The sequence below is a fragment of the Bos indicus genome, chromosome 11 (assembly GCF_029378745.1).
Source record: "Bos indicus isolate NIAB-ARS_2022 breed Sahiwal x Tharparkar chromosome 11, NIAB-ARS_B.indTharparkar_mat_pri_1.0, whole genome shotgun sequence".
NCBI lineage: Eukaryota > Metazoa > Chordata > Mammalia > Artiodactyla > Bovidae > Bos > Bos indicus.
This window is the reverse complement of record NC_091770.1, coordinates 5,169,293-5,189,639: the sequence shown is the minus strand read 5'-3', so window position 1 is coordinate 5,189,639 and position 20,347 is coordinate 5,169,293. Positions and strand designations below refer to the sequence as shown.

At 46.8% G+C, this 20,347-nt stretch overlaps 1 protein-coding gene across 8 annotated transcripts in view; it reads left to right on the top strand.

Moving 5' to 3' along the window:
• AFF3 (ALF transcription elongation factor 3) overlaps nucleotides 1–20,347 on the top strand; it is a 632,364-nt gene that overhangs the window by 36,501 nt on the left and 575,516 nt on the right. For 7 of the 8 annotated variants that reach the window (XM_070798072.1, XM_019969793.2, XM_070798073.1 and 4 more), the window contains exon 2: nucleotides 9,438–9,563. The exons of the other annotated variant lie outside the window; for it this stretch is intronic. In XM_070798072.1, coding sequence (XP_070654173.1) covers nucleotides 9,438–9,563 — 126 coding nt within the window. The remainder of the gene's footprint in view (nucleotides 1–9,437; nucleotides 9,564–20,347) is intronic. 8 annotated transcript variants of the gene reach the window in all.

Sequence of the window (20,347 nt, the reverse complement as noted above, 5' to 3'; positions counted from 1 at the left end):
ACTTGCACTTCCCTAGACATACTGCTAATCATCTTATAATATAATCGCTCCTTTTTTTTTTTTTAAGCTATTTGTTTATTTATTTGGTCTTCCCAGGTGGCACTAGTGGTAAAGAATCCACCTGTCAATGCAGGAGATGCAAGAGACATGGGTTTGATCCTTGGGTTGGGAAGATCCCTGGAGAAGGAAATGGCAACCCACTCGAATACTCTTGCCTGAGAAAAATCCCATGGACAGATGAGCCTGGCGGGCTACAGTCCATGGGACCACAAAGAGTCAGACATGACTGAGCAGAAGGACATTTATTTATTTGGTTGCAGTAGGTCTTAGTTGTGGCAATGAAGGATTTTTAGTTGCAGTATGTGGGATCTAGTTCCCTGACCAGGGATTGAACCTGGACTCCCTGCATTGGGAGTACGGAGTTCTAGCCATTAGACCACCAGGGAAGTCTCTCTCCTTATTTCTTAATCCACTGCTTGGCGTGTACTAGATGCTTAATAATGTTTGTTTGGTTAAAAAAAATATATACATATATATCTGAAATGGTTTATGTGCTATTGAGAGTATTGTCTTGGGTCCTGAGCCCGAGACCTGGGCTTGGTTAAGTAACCCCATCCTTGACTTGAGGTCGCATCCTTCAGAGAAGGATAACAGAGATGACAGTGTGGGGATCTGGGCTGCCACTCACTTGGGCCCAAAAGAATGAATTTCCCTTTATGCTGTAATAAACTTCATATTGTTGTCTAGAGAGTGACAGAAAGTAATGTTAAATTCATAAAAATGTAACTATCTGTGCCAAGTATATGGAATTATAATATGTGTCACAGGAGAGTTGGAACTCTGGAAAAACACTGGGAACTAGCTCTTGGAAGAGCTGCTGTCTTGACGGGAGGGTGGGTCTGGCCCTGAGGCCTCCTTCCTGGCCTCGCTCGCACCCTTCTCCCAGAGTCTTGGGCCCCCATGTTCTACTTCTCATTGTGAAGCTTCCTCCTTAAAAACCCGCAGGGATGTAGCTTTCTTTTGGAAAGTTTCCTGCCTCCCTCTCTTGTAGTGGCCGTTTTCTTGCTCATGGCTCCGCCTGCCTTCTGAAGCTCCCTTCTTCCAAGAAACCAACAACCAGGTGAAGGAAGATGGAGTTTCTTTCACCCCTGTCTACTTCCTCCTTCTTACAGACTGGCTCCCCTTCATTGTAAGGGATTCCCAGCCCAACAAGGAGCTCTCTCTGCCAAAGGTGCCAAGGAAAACTACTTGAGTTTGCAAGTAATTCCAGGTATTGAGGACCGAGAGAGGTTCAGTGGAGCTGAGCTGTAACTGAGTGCTTACTGTAAGCTGGTGAGATGCTAGGAAGTTGCAGGGAGATCAATTTGGGATTCATAAATATAAAGAAGAATGTTGTTCAGGCAGAGCTAAGCTCCATTAAAAACGGAATAGGAAGTCTTTTGAGAGTGCACTGCCCATCATTAGAAACCTTGAGTGGGCTGAACACACCAGGGCTAACAGAGAGGGAGTTCCTGCCTGGGGGTGGAGGTTAGCGAGAGAGCCTCCGTGGCTCCTCCCGACTTCCAAGCTTCTACAATTTCATTATAGCGTTCTAACCTTGTAATACAGTTTATATTTCAAAATCCTGTTCTTAATTAGTTGTTTTTCTGAACTCCTTCTGAAGTAAATCAGCTTCATACAGTGGTAATTAGTTTATTGGTAGAAACAATGGCAGAGCCTAAAACATGCATATTTTTTGTATATGTGGCAAGGACACAGGAAAGGCTGACTCTTATTGTTCCTACACTATTTTCCAGAAATGAGATCTTCCAGTATCCCTATGAGGGATGTAACGGTCACTTAACCAGGTTAATAAATAACATGGAAATAAAGAAACAATTATTAATATGGAATACTAAAAAAATGCTGGAGCTGGATTAATCAGTCTTCAGACAATTGAGGCTGCGTGGGTTTCTTGTTAATTGATCTTCTTACAACTGGAGTGAACCCAGAAGGCAAGAATGCATTTAAGAGAGAAAATATAGGCTTTGCCTTTGGGGCAAGTGTGTGTGCGCACACTCAGTTGTGTACGACTCTTTGTGACCCCATGGACTGTAGCTCACCAGGCCCCTCTGTCCATGGGACTTTCTTGGTGAGAATAATGGAGTGGGTTGCCATTTCCTTCTTCAGGGGATCTTCCCGACCCAGGGACCAAACCCCAGTCTCCTGTGTGTCTCCTGTATTGGCAGGTGGATTCTTTACCACTGAGCCACCTGGGAAGCCCTTGGGGCACATGGTCTGGGACATCTCATAGACCTTGCCATAAGGGGCCCTGTGAAGAGCACACTGGAGGGAACATGACTTCTTTATGAGCTAGGTGTAACAGTCAAAACATGATTATAGTGGCTCAGCCAAATAGTCTTGTTTTGTCCCCAAAAGTCTTGAGCTAGGTGGTGGTTCAAAGATGGCACAATTATGTGAAGAAACCAACAAGGGCATTGCCTCCTTTTAACTTCAGATCTGCCAACTTTAGTTTGTGAGTTTTGCCTGCAGGGTGCAAGGCAGCTCCTCTATCTCAGGCCTTCAGTTGCATTCTGGAAGAACGAAGAAAGAAGTGACCTAGAGGATAAAAGTCTGCCTACTCCAGGAAAGTGAAACTTGCCAAGAAATTCCAGCCTTAGTGTAAAGTAATTAGCCTCCAATTAAAATAAATAAATTTATATTAAAAAAAAAGAAATTCCAGCCGACTTAGGCTTATGTCTCATTGGCTTGAGCTGTGTTCCATGCCCAGTTCTTGCTGTGATAGAGACTAGAAAATATAATTATTTCATTATTGGATGGGCTCATCACTTCCCCAAACTTAGGTTTTCTTAGTAAAAAAGGGGGCAGATAGATATCGGGTAGGCAACTAGCAGTGACCGACATCACGTGTTTGTCCCAAGCTCCCAGTGAGGTACCCTGCTCTCTCTGTTTCTTCTATTTCCAGATGAGAGCACTTCTGCTATGAACTTTGAGGTTTGGAGATGCTGTTACCTGATAGACTTTGTGAGGATCTTATATTGCTGTCCTCGGCCCATCAATGTTTAACTATCAAAACATATATTTGAAATTTCTCTGTCTTTAGGAAATGAGCCAGAACTGGCCCACTTGTGACCTCAGTGTCCTCTGAGGCTCTGTGGGCATCATTAGCTCTACACCTGAATGCTCTCTGGTGCCACAGAGAAGAATCTGACATGCAGTCATGTCATGACTTCCTTACCACGTTTCCCCTCAGACCTAAGCTGCATCTCCTCCTCCTAGACGCTACTCTTGCTGTCTGTCAACACCTAACTAAACAGCAGGTGCTCCTGTTGGGAACAGGCCAACACCTTGAGATTTGTTTAAACCAAGGAGGAGGTCCTCCATTTAAACAGGAAAAGATTTATGGCTCCCCTGCTGTCCTCCAGAGATTCCTGTCTGGCAGTGCTCAGGAGGACAGCTGAAGATAGAACTCCAACATTTTAGAGCTGTCAGAGACAAAAATGTCCAACCCAGCCTTGATCACTAGATCCAATCTGTTGTTCTTTGGTTTGTAACACATAGCTGTTCTTTTTTACTCATCTGTAAAACAAAAACAATGGTAACATAACCTCATGTGGTTTTAGGAGGAATACACAGAATTGATAGAATCCAGTGTATCATAATATAGAAATGTTGGCCATACTCCCAGGTAGCACTAGTGGTAAAGGACCCACCCGCCAATGCAGGAGATGCAAGAGATGCAGGTTCAATCCCTGGGTCAGAAAGATCCCCTGGAGGAGAGCATCACAACCCACTCCAGTGTTCTTGCTTGGGGAATCCCATGGACAGAGAAGCCTGGTGGGCTACAGTCTGCTGCTGCTGCTACTAAGTTGCTTCAGGCGTGTCTGACTCTGTGCGACCCCATGGACTGCAGTCTACCAGGCTGCTCCATCCCATGGGATTCTCCAGGCAAGAACACTGGAGTGGGTTGCCATTTCCTTCTCCAATGCATGAAAGTGGAAAGTAAAAGTGAAGTCACGCAGTCGTGTCCGACTCTTAGTGACCCCATGGACTGCAGCCTACCAGGCTCCTCCGTCCATGGGATTTTCCAGGCAACAATACTGGAGTGGGGTGCCATTGTTGCAAAGAGTTGCATGCACACATTCTCAAAGGTTTAGAGTCCTTGAGTCTTACACGATGGTCAGTGCACATCTCAAAGAAGCAGAACAAAGAGCCAGTGGGAATATTAAATTTTAAGTCAGGATGGTTGGCTCTTGTTAGCAGTACCAAGGGATCTTCTTGTATCACAAATAATGGGATTATCCCCCAAGTAGGTCAGCATGGTGTGAAATACATGATCTATGATAGGAATGACTTTTCTGATCCACTTTTTGAATCGCCTATGCTTTTTCTGTCTGCATTTTCATTTTCAGTATACATGCTTTGTTTCTTTTTTAAAAAAAAAAAAAATTGTGGTGAGCTTCAGACACAATAGTCTTTTGTAGCAGATGTCTAAGGAGCAACTAATACCAAAAAGGATGAGATGGTTGGATGGCATCACTGACTCAATAGACATGAGTTTGAGCAAACTCCAGGTGAATGAAGGACAGGGAAGCCTGGAGTTCTGCAGTCCATGGAGTTGCAAAGAGTCGGATACAACTTTGCAACTGAATAACACCAAAGACATATATCCATAGAATTCTTATGCCAAATCAAATTTTTTTTTTAATAAAAGTAATCTTTAACTGGACACTACTTTAATTCTCTAAACAATGTTATAGTAGTTGTCCACATTTTGAAATTGTCTTGTTTGGTACTTGAATGGCATGAAAAATTTCCCTCTGCTTCCCTCCCTTCTCCCAAGGGTCATTTTCCCCACTCTTTTCTCTTCCCTGCCTGGCCTCTGACCTGCCCAGCTCTGCTGTTTCCACAGACTTCTGAATCTAATTAATGTCTTAGTAGATATATAAGTGAATTATGTAGGCAGGAGGATGTTGGAAACTTTGAGGAAGGTACGTTCCTTAGGGAAAACATGGTTTGTTAAAAAAAAGTCCAGAAGGCTGCTCAGGGAGGGGCTAGAATGTCAGTTAAAGGTAAACTATCAGTAACATTGTTACACTCATTACGTATCTGCTGCCTGATGAGCAGAGACAAGCTTAGGCGCATCTCTTTTGACATCTGGGCAATAATCAGCCCTTATGGAATCCAGCTAAAGGGACAGATAGTCTGAATATGCCCCCATTGCAAACTGGCTTCAGCCACACAACTGGGGAACTGGCCTCCCCTCTCCTCCCGTCCCTTTTCTAGCCAGTTCTTAACCATTCCTGGGGAGTATGTCCTTACATGATCTCAGAAATGACCCTGGCAGAAGGTTCTCAAACTCTCCAGAACGTGGGCAGGCAAGGGGGAGGGGCCAGAGGATACTGCCAGAGAGCCCAAGGCAGAGATGGTCCCTATGCCCCAGGTTTCCATGGAAACATAGGAGGAGTGATGACAGCCAGCACAGCCACACCATCTGCTCAGGACCTGGTGAATGATGAAAAAGATAGAAAAAGAAAGGCCCCTTAGATCCCAGGCTAGAGCCACTCTAAGATAGCAGAGAGGAAAGCCCTGGGGACTCTTGAGCTCCCAGGTGGATTAAAACTGGAGCTGTCCCGGGGGCTTGGCGTATTAGCATGTCATTTGCAAGCAGAAAGCCTAGAGGGCTGATCCTGCCATCCCTACAGACGAATACAAACATCCAAGAAGCCTCAGGAAGGAGACACAGACTGAGCGCTGGTGCCACCCGCCGTCTGGCTGAAGCAGGAGGGGGGCTGTGGTGAGCACAGTGCTGGCGGAGGTGGGGCAGGGCTCCCATCACCTTCCGGCAGGACCACCTGCACCGCTGACTTTTGGCCAGGCATATCCTTCCAGCGGAATGGTGGGATCGTAAAAGGAAAATTCCCACCTGGTCACAAAAGACCTCTGAGCTGCAGCCAGGTCTTCAGAAAAAGGCCTGAATTAATAAAGCCGTGTAAGGGCTCTCTTCTCTCAATCCGTATCCAAAAGGTGATCTCAGTCAGACACCACAGACTTGTTTCTGGGTCTGTTTAGGAGGTTTCCAGTTCCAGGCTGGCAGAATGTGAGTGAGGCCCTAGCTAAGTGCCCTTGAATGCCTGCCCCACACTGAGTAGGATTCATTTCTGAATCCTTTTCCTTCAGAGATGTGGCCTAAACAAACAAACCTGACCTAGGATGCCAGCAGCCCCTCTCATGTAGCTGCTCTCTGAAGCTGGGCACATTTGTTGAGCTTTCTGTAGTAGTGTCTCATTTATCTCCAGAGGAGAGAAGTCCCTCCAGCCTGACTGCCTTTACTATGCATAGAAACTATATCAGCTTCATAGGAAATACCAGTTTTATTTTTAACTTAGGTTATCTCTTATTCCTTTACAAAAAAAAAAAAAATCCTCCCTTTTAGTTCTGGCATTTGAATCCCAGGGTGTCCAAGCACCACCCTCCCCCCTCTCTTCCCCGTGCCCCCCTGACACTTTTTGGTGCTTTTTATTAAGGATTTAACATTTTGACATAAGTGACATGTGTACCAAAACATACCACTGGCTGGAGGATAGTAAGAACGGCTTAATAAACCTGATAAATAATAATAAGATCACCCTATAAAAGCTCTCATTAACTGTTCTACATTTTTACCTGTGAATAATATAAATTTCTTTCCATGACAACTTAGCAAAGCTGGCATCTACTGACACAATATTATTTGAGTTTTTTCAGAAGGCCTTATTGTCCCACTGGAGACTACACACAAAAACTGGAAATAAAAGTGTTCATGTAACGTCCCCTATGTTAGAGGCCTGAGACTGAAAACATGAGCTAGTCCTGAAGAAAAAAATGCCCAGTACCCACGGTGAAATTGCTTTAGGCCCAAGTTTACCCATGTATTAGCACGAGACTCCATGTTTAAATTCAAATAGAAATCTATCTACCCATTCCTCCGTGGCTTTGGAGGGGGTAGCGAGGTCTTTTATGAGGGAACCACTCTGCCAGCTCTTTACCCCTAGGGCTTTCTCCTTTCCCTCTTCCAGGACCGTCTATTTATCCTCAGCCTCCATGGTGAGGGCAATTTTGTATCCTGAGCTCAGGCCCAGGATGGGAGTCCCAGTAAACATGGTTCTGTTTGTTCTTCAGTCTTCCTCCATTGTATAAACAGACGTGTCGGAAGGGAAGGGAAGTCAGATCCCTGAGAAGGGTGGGAGGTCTTTCTGGAGAAGCTTCCCGGCAGGCAGCCGGCAGCCCTTAGCCCAGGAACAGGACGCTCCTCTTGTTGGGGAGTGGAACTTGCAGTTGTTCCAGAGCGGGGCTGTTTTCTTGAGCTCTCCTCCACCCTCAACAACGGCCCCCAAGCCTCCGGCTGCCCCGCAGCCTTTGTTCCTGGGAACACTGTCTGGATGCTTCAGCCATCTCACTTTTGCCAGAGCAAACATTTGCAACAAGGCTTATGCTAAGGAGACGTTGAAAAGACAGATTCCCCCCTCCCTCCCAGTCTCTCCAAATACACCCTCGACTGGGTCCTGGGAAGAGTGCTTCACACCTATGTGTTCCCCCATATTCGCATTCCCTTTGTTCCTCCTAGCCTTGTTACTACCTTCAACTAATGAGGGAGGTCTTTAGGGGCTGGGAGTTACCAGCTTGTAAAATAACAATTCTTTTCCCTCAACCCGCGTTGAGGGAAATTCCTTTCTGTCAGACTCTGCCTTCCTTTACTGTTTTACCTTCTGCACATTAGTTATGGATGCTAATAAAGGAAGGACTACATCAGAGCTGGGGGAAGGCAGCAGGGGGTTGAGCGTTTTTGTAATCCAACCCCAAACAGGAAAGAATTCTCCTTGGTCCTTTCTTCTCCTGCGTGTGCTCCAGACTTAGTTTGTTAATCCTCATTCAGAGGTCAGAGAGGTGAGGTGGGTATGATTCCTAGGCTTGCCTCCAGATGGAGGGATCCTGTGACTTAGTGCCACCCAAGGGTCTAGATTTCTGGCAGCCTCAGGGAGTGGTTCCTCTTGTCTAGAATGAACAAAAGGGGAGCGTGCCAGAAGGCTCCCTGTGGCAGGGCCTTGGGGGGTTGGGTGCAAGGCATGGGTATTACCCTGCCCTGTACTGCTCTCTCCAGGAAGTCTTTGGGAGCTTGGGCCAGGCTCCCAGCGCTGTGGCCAAGAGGACAGGAGAGTCAGGAGACAAAAGAGAGGTTCTGGGTTTTGGCCAGCTATAGAGAAACAAACAGGGCTAGGGCGCTGATGAGACGCCGGCTTCTCAGCCCTTACACAAAAGCAAGGGAGGGGGGAAGTGATCTTTAAACTCCAGGAAGTAGTAATAATAAGAAGAACTTGGTTTTTCAGGAGCCACAGTGACAGTCTGTCATCCTTCTGTCAGACAGAAGACAGGGCTGGAAGTTTGCAGTCAACCCCCAGAGGCCTGTCCCCTTCCCTGAAAGAAATAGAAAGGAAATGGGTTTCCAGGGTCGGGCCAGCTGGAGCACTGGGGATGGGGGTACCTTCCTCAAACTGCAGGTCCCCTCAGAAGAGGTTTCATCCCCGATCCCCTTGATTTAACGTAACTTACTGGCTCGATATTTTAAGCGGTTTGTTTACGGCGCTACTGCAGGCTGCACCGCCAACTCGCTCCGCGCCTGGAGCCGCCAGGGCATCTCCCAGCACCCACTCAGGTCGGCAGCCGCCCCATCGCCCGGCCCACGGCGGGAGGCGCCTGGCCGGGTCAGGCGAAGACCGGACCCCCTCCAAGAAGTGTGTGCACCCGGGGGTTGGGGGGAGGCCGGGCGGGGCCGGGGCAGAAGATGCGGCAGACCCGGACTAGCTCTGCATCTCCGACCCTCCGCGCCGCCGCCCGCCCCTCGGCCGGGCTGGCCGGATCACGCCGGGCGCCCCCGGGAGGCCGGGGTCGAGGCGCGGAGCGGTACGCGGGGGTCGGGGCTGGCCGGGCGGCGCGGCCTGCTGGCTGTCGGGACCCGGGGGAGCCGCGCGGGGAGCGCAGGGGCGCGCGGGGCGGGCGCGGCGCGGGGCTCACGGCGCGCGCGCGTCTCGGCCTCGCCCGCGCACACGCGCCTCCCGGAGGAGAAAGGCGGGCGGGCGGGCGTGCTCGGAGCGGCGGCGGCTGCAGCGGGCCGGGCCGGGCCGGGCCGCCGCGAGGGCGGGAGGAGGGGCGGGCGCGGGGCGGGCGGGGTGGAGGGGAGGAGGAGGAGGCGGCGGCGGCGGCGGCGATCGCGCCGCTCTCTGCGGTGTGTGCCTGCGCGAGCCGGCGAGCGGGTGAGTGCGCTGGCCGCCGCCAGCCGCCCGGCCGGCCCCGAGGCGGGAGGGGGGCGCCGGGAGCCCCGAGCCGGGGGCGGGCGGCGGGCGGGCGGCGGCCCCTCCGGCGCGGCCGGGATGCACCTTGAGCGGCGCCTTTCGTTGCAGCGCGCGGGCGGCCCGATCCTCGGCGGCGGCGGCGACGGCGGCGACGGCGGCGGCGGCGCTGACACCTCCCACCATGGACAGCTTCGACTTAGCCCTGCTCCAGGAATGGGACCTCGAGTCGCTGTGGTGAGTCCCTGTGCCCGCCGCTTGGGCGGGCGCGAGCGGCGAGGGGAGACTGTGGCGGCCCGCGCGCCCTCACCTGGGTCGGGGGTTCGGGCGACCAGCCACCGTGGGGGCGGGGAGGGTCCGGGGCGCCCGCCGCGCCGGCCCCTTCCCGTCTCCCCCAGGGGGAGGCCTGGCCGCCCGCTTGTCTTCTCGGCCCCCTTTCCCGTCTCCTCCCCACGGTGCTGTCGGCCCGCATCCCGGGGGCCGGTGATCTGGGGAGCCAGGGGCAGAGCGCAGCCTTGATAATGCACCGATTTCTAGAATGTGTCACTAGTGCCGGGGATCCACCCCTCGGTTCCCCCACCCCGCCCCCGCACCTCTCACCTCCCTTCCCTCCATTTGCGCACCCCGTCGTTCACATCAGCGACCCCCTGGAGTTGAGGCTGCTGCCAAGTGCCCTTAGAGGATGCTCCAGCCTCCCGCCTGTCTGCGCCGGGTCCTGGCGGTCACATCCTTTCTATCTCTCCCACCCACTCCCACCCGAGACAGAAAGTGAACCCGAGGGCAGTGGGGCGAGTGCTTCTCCGTGCGGGAATTCCGGAGGCCCTGGCCTTGGGAGACTCATTTCCTCGAGGTTCGCAATCCCTTTGGGCTCTTTCTTCACACCTCGCCTGGCCACACTCCTCCTGTCCCAGCTCCAGCCCACTGGCGCCCCGTGTGTCCCTTTATTCCGCGCTGACGGCTCGCAGCTTGGGGAGCGGGCGGCCTGGCGGTAGCCCTCGGGGTTCTGTGGCTCCGGCTCCTCACATTGCGGAGCTGCTGTAGGTAAAGCGCCGCTGGAAACAGTTTAATTCTAGTTTCGGGTGTGTTAAAAATCCCATTGGCTGCTTCCACATCCCTCTTATCCACCGCCTCCCCCCATCTCCTAAATGTTTCCAACCAGCCCTATTCAGGTGGTAAAATTACTGCCTGCATATTCCTGGAGGAACTTGTGTTATGTTTAATATTTACGGAATGAACATCTGTGGAACAAGCATATTAACTGCATTCTGTTCTGCCTCTGGAAATCGCTTATTGTAGAGCTGAGGTTTGGTTCCCCCCACCCCTCCCTTTTCTTCTTTAATTCAGTAAAGAGTTCACATGTGTCTAAAACTGCAAGTGGTGTGCACATGAATATGCAGTGTGCAATTTTAAAGCTAAACTGCTATTTGATTTATAGATCATATAGATGATTTGTGGATATGTGTATGTTTCCCTTGCTTCATGCTTCCAGTGACTGCTCTGTCTAAAACCAGGTGTAACAAACTAAACTGGACACAAAGCTAGTCCATTAGCAAACAGTTTCTTATAAAAGATGTGAGGATCAGCAAGTGCAGCTTGCTCTGCATAATGCTGGCACCTATAAAATACACAAGGATGGGCCCTAATGTAATAAAAGTTTTATATATTACACTGGAAACTTCAAAGAGTCAGTGTAAAAAGAATATGAAACATGTTATTACTCTATAAAAGTCGCTAATTACTGTGTTGTTGCTTCTGGGGTTTATTTCAGTCTTTCATTTATAGATACTTATTACTTTACAGGTTTACACTTTGAAATGTTGGTTTCTGGCACAAATTCAGTAGGTTTGGAGATAGAAATTGTGCTTGACTTTTGTTTTTAAAAGGCAGTTTTTCAGTCAAAGGAAAGAACTTTTTGTTTTGGTGGGTTTTTAGGCTTCTTGTCTGCTTGCTGACTCAAAACTGAAGCCCCCTTACGACTCTTACAAGGGATATTTTGAAATTATCAGTCATAATCTGTGACTTTTCCAGCACATGCCTAAGCTCTTTTTTCCTCTGCATCTTTAGTTTCTGGCTGAGTTACCTGGAGCACAGTTCCACAAAAAATGTCTGTTGAATTGACTTGAAATTTACATTAGCTACAGTACTTTTATTATTTAAAAAAATTAAAAAATAAGCGTTTTTTTTTTTTTTTTAAGTTGCTGTACATGCAGTCAGAGTTTAATCAATTCATCAGTTTCTCTTTGGCTTATGAAACTGTGCAGGCTTTCTTGATTAAAACATAGTAGAACACTTTGGCTTGATTGAGGGAGCATTTCTAGTTTGCAGAGGCAGAAGTTACATCTTCTAAGAGCTTATATATTTCTGATCAGTTAAAGCGAAACCAAACTCCTTAAGTATACATTTCTAACATGGAATGGACGCTATTTTCTAACTCAGTTTTCTGGTTCACTTTTACGTTTTTCTGTTTTTAAGTTTATGGTTTACTTTTACGCTTATAGGGGACCCCAAATAACTAACATTTGAGTACTTTCTGTGGGTCAAAACATTTTCATATCCATTGTTTCCTTACTTGAATCTCATAACAGTCCCAGAAGTGGTAAGTGGTAGCAGTCCCATTCTACAGATAAGGAAGTAGAGGCCTTGAACTGTAGAATGACTTTACTGAGACCATAAAACAAATGACAGCCGAATTTTTAAACTAACATTTAACAGACACTTAGCCAGACACGCTGTAAGTACAATGCACATACTTAGCATCTTTAAACTCTATTCTAAGTACATTACATGGCTTAGCTCATTTAATTTTCACGACAACCTTAGGGAACAACCAAGTACTGTTTGTTTTTTTTTTTTCCCCAAGTACTGTTTTTATTCCCAGTTTACAGATTGGGAAATTGAGGGTTGGGAAGATTAGCTGACCTGCCCAAGGTCACACATGTAGAAGTGGAGGAGCCATGTTTGAACCAAGCATTAATTTCAAAGCTCAACTTTTCTCATTTTAAATCCAGTGTATTTTCTAAAGTATTACAGATGTATTCCCATTTTATGAGGGCAGGTCTGGAATTTATTACAAAACAAAATCTTGATGAAGATTCTGGTATAATATTAAAGAAAGGGAAGATCAGATCCCTTAATTATATTAATTTAAAATTAAAGATTTGAAAACAAAATACCTTGATTTAGGAAATTACATCTGCTGCCCTATTTGAATTAGCTTATAAAATGTATATAAATTTAAAATAGAGACCACTAAAAATTTCTTTCTTTAATCCCTTTTAGGAAAACACTATTATTTGGGGGCGGGGCGGGAGCGGAGAAGGTACTAAGGCAAAAGAGAATGGGATTTTAACAATGTTTTCACTGCTGGACATCATTTTCCAATAAAACAAATTTGAGATTATTAGTTGTGACTGTGCTTTGAACCTGAGCTAGCTTAGTCTAGTGGTCACTGAAAGCATCCCCAAATGACTATAGAGACAATATGAACTAAAGAGCTCAGTATTGTTGAATTTGATCTCCTCTGCTTCCTTGCACACCCTTTCCCCTCCTCCCCTCCCCTCCAGAAACCCCCATTCTTTTTTTTCAAGGTGGGGGGAGGGTGGAAATTTTGAACCTGAATCATCCAGATAGCAGTTTCAGTTTTTCTTTTCAGCCATACCTTAAAGTTGAGAAGGGCTGCCCTTATTCCCACTTCTACTTCCCATTTCTGGTTTGAAGCAGGAGTGGAGAGTTTGGAGCAGGTGAAGGCATGCATCCTGTGCCCAGCTCCCTAGCTTCATTCTTAGAGCTGAGTCCCTGAAGAGCTGGGGATTCAGTAAGTTTACAGGGACAGATGCCTAGAGGAGCCGAGCCCCTTCTCAAACTCCATCTCTGTCCCCTTCGTCCCCTCTTCTTCCAATTCTCCACAAGCTTTTGATCAGCTGCTGGGCATGTACGCCATTCCTCAGGGCCTTTAAAATAAAGACCATCCCTTTGAATGGCGTAACAGTTGCTTTCATTTATTCACTTAACACATTGTATTGATCACCTCTTAAAGACAAGAGCTCGTGCTGGTTACCACAGGGAATGCAGAGAAGAGTAAAGCGTGAGTTGTGCGTGTTATTGTCTAGTGGAGATGAGACAAGTACACATGTATAAAAGGAAGGCTTCCACACTGGTGATCCCGAAGTGAAAGAAACCATATTTGGGACCAGGGTGGGTGGGTGGTGGAGGAGGGAAAGAGGAAAAATCGAGTTTTTTAAAAAAGGCTTCCGTGGAAAAGGTGGCCTTTGAACTAAGCCTTGAAAGATGAATGGGATTTTTACAGACGGTGGGGGTGGGGTATTGAGAGGACATAGCGGCATCTTGGGCAAAGAAAGAACTGGAACAAAGGCTTTCATGGTGTCTCTGAAAGATGCTTTTATGAGTCATGGTGGAATTACCTATACCAGATATTTCAAAGATTCAGAACTCTGTAATCATGAGGTGCTTTCAGTGACCGAGATAAGCTTTCCACAGTGAACTCAAGTCAAAATTGTATCTAATCTCCCTTAAATATAGACACATGTTACTTACTGGGGAGAAAGTCTGTTGGAATAAAATAGTAAATATTCAGCTTCCTCTCTCCTACTCCTCTGACGCATAGCCTCACATGGCCCAGAATCCATTTCTTTGGGTTCCAGTAGGCATTCTACTTTATATTCTTTGCAAGTGGAACCTTTGAAGTTGTAACAAATGGATCATATCATACTCATCAGCTTGTTCAGTGAGCATTCACAGAGCATTAGGCAGCCTCTAGGTTAGGTGTCAGAGAACAGTTGCTTTCAAAGGTTTTCTACCATGACTCACAGTAGCAAGTATGTTTAACGATTGCAACCCACCACATCATTTGTGTGCACACAGACTCATAACTGAAACTAGTGTCACAAATAACACTTGCCCGCGTTATGGGAGATGTACTTTGGTATTTTATATTCTATTTTTTAAAAATTCCTTATCCATGGGTTGAAACCTGTACTTTAGGAGGGGAAAAAAAAAAACAAAAACCAAAACCCTACTGTAGTAATTCAAAGGAAAGTGGATTTGTACGGAACTTGAAGGAGAATAAGCCATCCAGATCAGGATTTGCTATAGGAAGAAGCTGAGGCTGCCCTTTTGAGGGGGAGGCAGGTTTCCTTGGTGGCTCCACCGTCAAGAACTCGCCTGCCAAAGCAGAGACTTGAGTTCTATCCCTGGGTCAATAAGATCCCCTGGGTTGAGAAGGAAATGGCAGCCCTCTCCAGTATTCTTGCCTGGGAAATCCCAAGGACAGAGGAGCCTGGGGGCTACAATCCATGGGGTCACAAAAGAGTCGGACACAAAGAAGCGACTGAGCAACGCCAAGGGTAGGGGAAGAGACCTTTAGGGCAGAGGCGCCTGTGAAAGGCATCCTGGAGAAGTGGACTTGCAGAAGGAGAAGGGGAAAGGGAGGAAAGTCCATGTGGAGGGAAGGTTGTGACTAGAAATAAGGAGGGAATAAAGCTTGGAGCTTGTTGGATGAAGTTATTAACTATTAATAACTCATCTGGGGATGGACTGCACCCCTGTAGGCGGACAGGGAGCCAAGCGGAGGAGCCACTAACCTCGTAGTCTCCATGTCGAAGGCTTCCCAGGAGCGCCAGCGGGCCTGTTTGGTTGTCTTAAAAATCAATCACCTTCTATCAGGCCTCCTTAGGCTCCCCCCATGAAGGGTCAGAAAGCGGCCCCTCATTCCTGATCTTGACCCTCAGCCCTTTCCTCTAGCTCCAACAAAGCAAGCATTTTCAGGCCTATCCCCATTCCTTCTGTACAGTTGGAAGCAGTTTACCAGAAGGAGAGGCGAAACTGGTACCCAGCACCTCCACTGGGCGTGGCCTGAGCCCTGGGCGTGCTGGAGCCCATTGGTCCAGAGCAGTCCTGTTGGCTGCGCTCCTTCTCATTGGCCGAAGGTGGAGGATGATTGTCTGCGGGGCCCATCATCGGCCCAGAGCACGCATGCACAGAGCGTGGAAAAGGGCCTCCCCAGGTGCGGGGATGAGAAAGTTTACAGCAGAGTGGCTGCCAGGGCCAGGGCAGGAGGGCTGCGCCCTTGAAGGGGCTGGTGGCCAGTAAGAGGTGGGAATCAGAGCAGTGCTGAGCGCAGGGAGCTGAGGGGTGCATCCCTTTGTGGTTCCGTGAGTGGTGTATCTTGGAGGGTGGGGTGGTGGGGAGATGGCTTAATTCAGGGCGCTGAAGCTAAGGACCCAGGTTCTCAAACTGGGTGTCAGGATAATGGGGAGGATGCGCACTGGATGTGCAGACGAGCTTTAACCAAGGGTTTTAACCAAGTGCCTTTTGATGACGATGAAAATGAATTTTGTGTGTGAGGAAATGATTCCTTCCTGTGTTCCAGATTCTCTTCTGTGAAAATGTAGGAGGGTTATAAAATGCTAAAAGTCTATTTCGGGAGAATGTCCTTGTGAACCAGAATGGATCTAATCAATGGCACTTTAAATTTAGCAACTTGAACGAGGCCCTTTGGCATAATTTTGGTTAAAATAACAGTCAAATTAAGAAAAAAACCTCCCTAAAAATGAAATGCAGGAATTTGTTTTTTTTTGGGGGGGGGAGGGGTGGTAGGATAAAGCTTTGGTGGCAAAATCAGGGCCATAAAAGATGATTTTAATATCATTTAATGATAACATAATGTTTCCTTGTTTTGTTTTAGAGTGGAACCCATAAAACTTATTTTAGTGTTGCCTTTTCTCTTTTGTTTGGGAATTTAATTGAGGTTTCTGAATTCAGCTGGCTCCAGTCTTGCTTTCTGTTTGGCCCTGGGCAGCTCAAGATCTTTCTCATTTCCTATTCTCAGTCTTGTTTAATCACTTATAAAATGACGGCACTTATACCGGCCTACCTCATAAGATTGTGATGTTAAGTAATGAAAGTGTCAATTGCTTTGTGAATGCCAAACGCAGTTCTTTTATACCCTTTACTTCCTTCAAAATGTCTCTTTATCATAAACAGGGAAGGATACAGAAAGGTCATGTTGGATCAGGTCATCCATCTGGTGCAGAGTTCTGTCCCTGGCAGTAGGACCCAGGGACCTTTTTGAGTAGAGGTCAGTAGATTTTCTTAGTTGTACATCATGGTTGAGCAGACAGATATGTCCTTACTTACAGTTGTACTAGTAACGTGTAGATATATTAACCATTACATAATCTTTGATGTTTAACTGAGAATGTATTGAATTACCACCCATTACATCAAATGACTTCATTTGGCTCTGTGGGTCTCATTAAATTATGTCAGGCTAATCATAATTTAGTTTCAGTAAAAACAAAATAACACAGTTATACCAGGATGAGAGGGTACCACACTATCCGAGGAGCTTAATGGGTTTTAGTCTATGGAAACAAAATACCTGGGGACGTGAAATACCTGGGGATGTGAAATACCTGGGGACATGATAGGGGCTCTGAGTGCTCCCAGGTATTTCACTGGGTTGTCCAAGGATGTCATTAAGGTCAGTGGGTGTGAGTGACAAGGCTGTCTCAGAGAGTGTCGATGACCTGTCCCTAGGAGGCTGAGACCCCCTGCCAGGGACTTTGTAGAAAGAGTTTCCAGAGTAAGTGGACTGGCAGCAGGAAGTTATCTCTGAGTCCTTCCAGCGTCACAATTCTATGATCATTCCTATCTCATGCAAGCAGGAATCAAAGAGCCATAGTCATTAATTGTGTTCACTTGTGTATTTTACCCTTTGCAATTTCTCTACTCACATGTGGAGAAGGGCGTGGAGGGTACTTAGGCTTCTTCACATTAATTTCTTCCCAGGAGGCTCGTTGTTAGCTGCAGTAAACAACAGTGACTGTAATTTGGTGACCACACGCACATAGCAACTCAATGTAGAGCTATGTGCTTAACTTGAACTGAAACAATTTTATTTTTCCTTTTCTTATGGACAGGAAATTAGTTTCTGAAAATCCTCTGGAGGTTGTAATAGGAGTCTGTTAGTCTTAGGTAAATTTTTCTTGTCATACCGGCACTGTTTACCTGAGTTATGAAGTGACAGACCAAATTTTCTGTCAGGTTCATGGAAATGATAATTAGTAACCTGGCAGTTTAGATAGAAAAAGGCTTTATTCTAGCTAATCATCAGCAGTTCTGGGGAAATAATCTGTCTACTTTTGTTTTAGAATTTCAAGATATATTTATTTTTCTATAAAATGTATCTTGAGGAAGAAAAGACTTAGGTTAGAAAATAGTTTTGAAGTACAAAGGTCCATATACTTACCTATCACTCAGGCCAGCGCTGCTCAGGCTCCCTGCATCTAGATAACTTGTATCTTGATAAAACATAGATTCTGATTTAATAGGTGCAGGGCAGGGTTGTTACCGTTGTTCGGTCACTCAGTCGTGTCTTGACGCTTTGGGACCCCCTGGACTGCAGCACACCAGGTTTCCCTGGTAGGGTTATGAGTCTGCAATTTTAATCAGCTCCCAGATAGAACTGCTGGTCCTTAGACCAAACCTTGAGTAGCAAGAAGTAAAAGAATAAACATTCCTTTGAAAAGAAGCTCTTAACAAATTTTGCATCATCTTTTTGTTTTGAGAAGGCTCTGCATAATAGCGTTACGGTTCCACAGTGCTGGGAGGTTACATTTTGATGCAGCATTTATTTTATTTTCGTGAATCTTCCTAATACAATTTTGATGAGTGAGGGGGTGGTTAATTGTATCCTAGTGGGGATATAGTGGGAAATAAACATAAAAACCTAAGTAAACAAAGTTTATAATAAATGGGCTAATCACTTTTTATAGCTTTACAGTTCTTGTCAGCCCTTCAGAGACAGAGGCCTTCTGCATTAAGAGCCAGCGCTTAGAGTGACTGGATTTAGAATTTTACAAATACTCTGTGTTTCGCAGGAATCTCACAAACGTTCCTGTAGGTGCCCAGGACTCAGACCAAATGGTCCCATTCTCTTTACGAAGAAGCTAGGGGTAGGGTGGTGCAGGGAGGTGGCCGTGATGGGGGAGGGGGTAACTATTTGCAGAATTACTGCACTACCCTGTGGCCATAGCTGCAAACTGCACCTCTCCCAGTGTCCTAAAAGAAATCACAGCTCAGCTCCAGGTGGAACCCATGGTGGGCTCAGAGCCTCTGGGGGGACCGTCCCTTGCTCAGCAGAGTGCCCGAGTCCATTAGGCAGTCAGACTTAGCTGCTGTTTAGCCATGTTTAATTTCCAGTCCTGTTTCATTAGAAAAATAAGTGCAGATGAGACTGATTATGTGAGTAAATACAGCACAGTTGACTTTGAGTGTACTGTGAGCTTGGCGGGAAATTTATTTACTTTATCTTCTTAATGAGGGTTTGTGTGCATGCACACACATACACACACACAGATTTTCGTTCTCTGAGATAGGCATGGAAGACTGTAGCTGATAGGAGCACGCCAGATTGGGCTTCAGCAATTGTGACTATTTCAGATTTGGAAGACAGAGCTGACTTTTCAGGAATGATAGTGACTAGTTTAAATTGTGCAGCCTGGAGACACGTGTGACCCCCTCAGAGGAAGTGCTCACCTTTGCTTTTAGCCTGTTGTTTGGGGCAGCACTTTGTGTTTGTGCTTTCAGTGGCTGGAATATTGCCTTCTACCTCATAATCCAGTGTTATCCAATTGCATTTAACCATTTCCTGTAGTAGGCAACATTAGAGTCTGTGTAACTTCTTCAGATAGGGACTAAGTGAGAGGGAAACAGCTGCCCCAGGCGTGGAGACAGATCAGACCCAGCAGAAGGAAGCAGGGGTTTGGTTATTGCTTTGATTTATACTGTTATCATCAAATTAATGTATTTTCTCTCACTTTGGAGAAAACATTATTTAATGACTATCAATAATGATACAGATAACGGGGTAGCCAGGTGATTTGCACAGCTTCCCCAGTCAAGGAGGGGAGGCTCTGAGTTAGTGGTTTGCTGTGTTGGGCCCTAAGTGGAAACAGTGACAGATTTTATTTTCTTGGGCTCCAAAATCACTGTGAGTGGTGACTGCAGCCACAAAATTAGAAGATGCTTGCCCCTTGGAAGAAAAGCTATGACAAACCTAGGCAGCATGTTAAAAAGCAGAGACATTACTTTGGCAACAAAGGTCTGTATACTCAAAGCTACAGTTTTTCCAGTAGTCATGTACAGATATGAGAGTTGGATGATAATGAAGGCTGAGCAAGAAGAATTGATGCTTTCAAATTTTGGTGCTGGAGAAGACCCTTGAGAGTCCCTTGGACTGCAAGGAGATCAAAGCAGTCAATCCTAAGGAAATCAATCCTGAACACACATTGGAAGGGCTGATGCTGAAGCTCTAATACTTTGGCCACCTGATGTGAAGAGCTGACTCATTAGAAAAGACGCTGATGCTGGGAGAGATTGAAGGCAGGAGAAGGGGGCAAGAGAAGATGAGATGGTTGGGTGGCCTCACCGACTCAATGGTGATGAGCAATTCCAGGCGATAGTGAAGGACAGGAAAGCCTGGCATGCTGCAGTCCATGGGGTCGCAAAGAGTCTGAAATGTCTTACTGACTGAACGACAAACAACAACAGCAAGAAGAAACACCAAGCTGTCCCTTTGGAATAGAAAAAAGCAATTGATAGTGGTCAGCTAAATTCTGAACTTTGGCTATGTAATTCAGAATTGGGGCTTGACTGACGAGATAGGCTGGCCTGTCTCTGCAGTTCACTGAAATAGACGCTCAGGATCCGGAATGGGTTGGTCCATCCACTTTCTGAAATGTGCCACTTACCCCTCTTGTGGTCCACAGCAGCAGTGGAAATGAGGATTCCTTGGAGGGAGGATGTAACTTTAGAGACCCTCTGAGCCAAGTATGTAAGCTGTCTGTCATCCTGAGGGAGCAGGCTGTAGCATCAGCAGTGATGGGGAAACCATACCTCTTCAACAACCTCCGTATGTTAACAGTGCTCACTCTTTGGTGGAAAATTGAACAGGTAATAGTTGTATGGCTGTGTTGTATGGCTGGGTGTGGAAGTTCAGC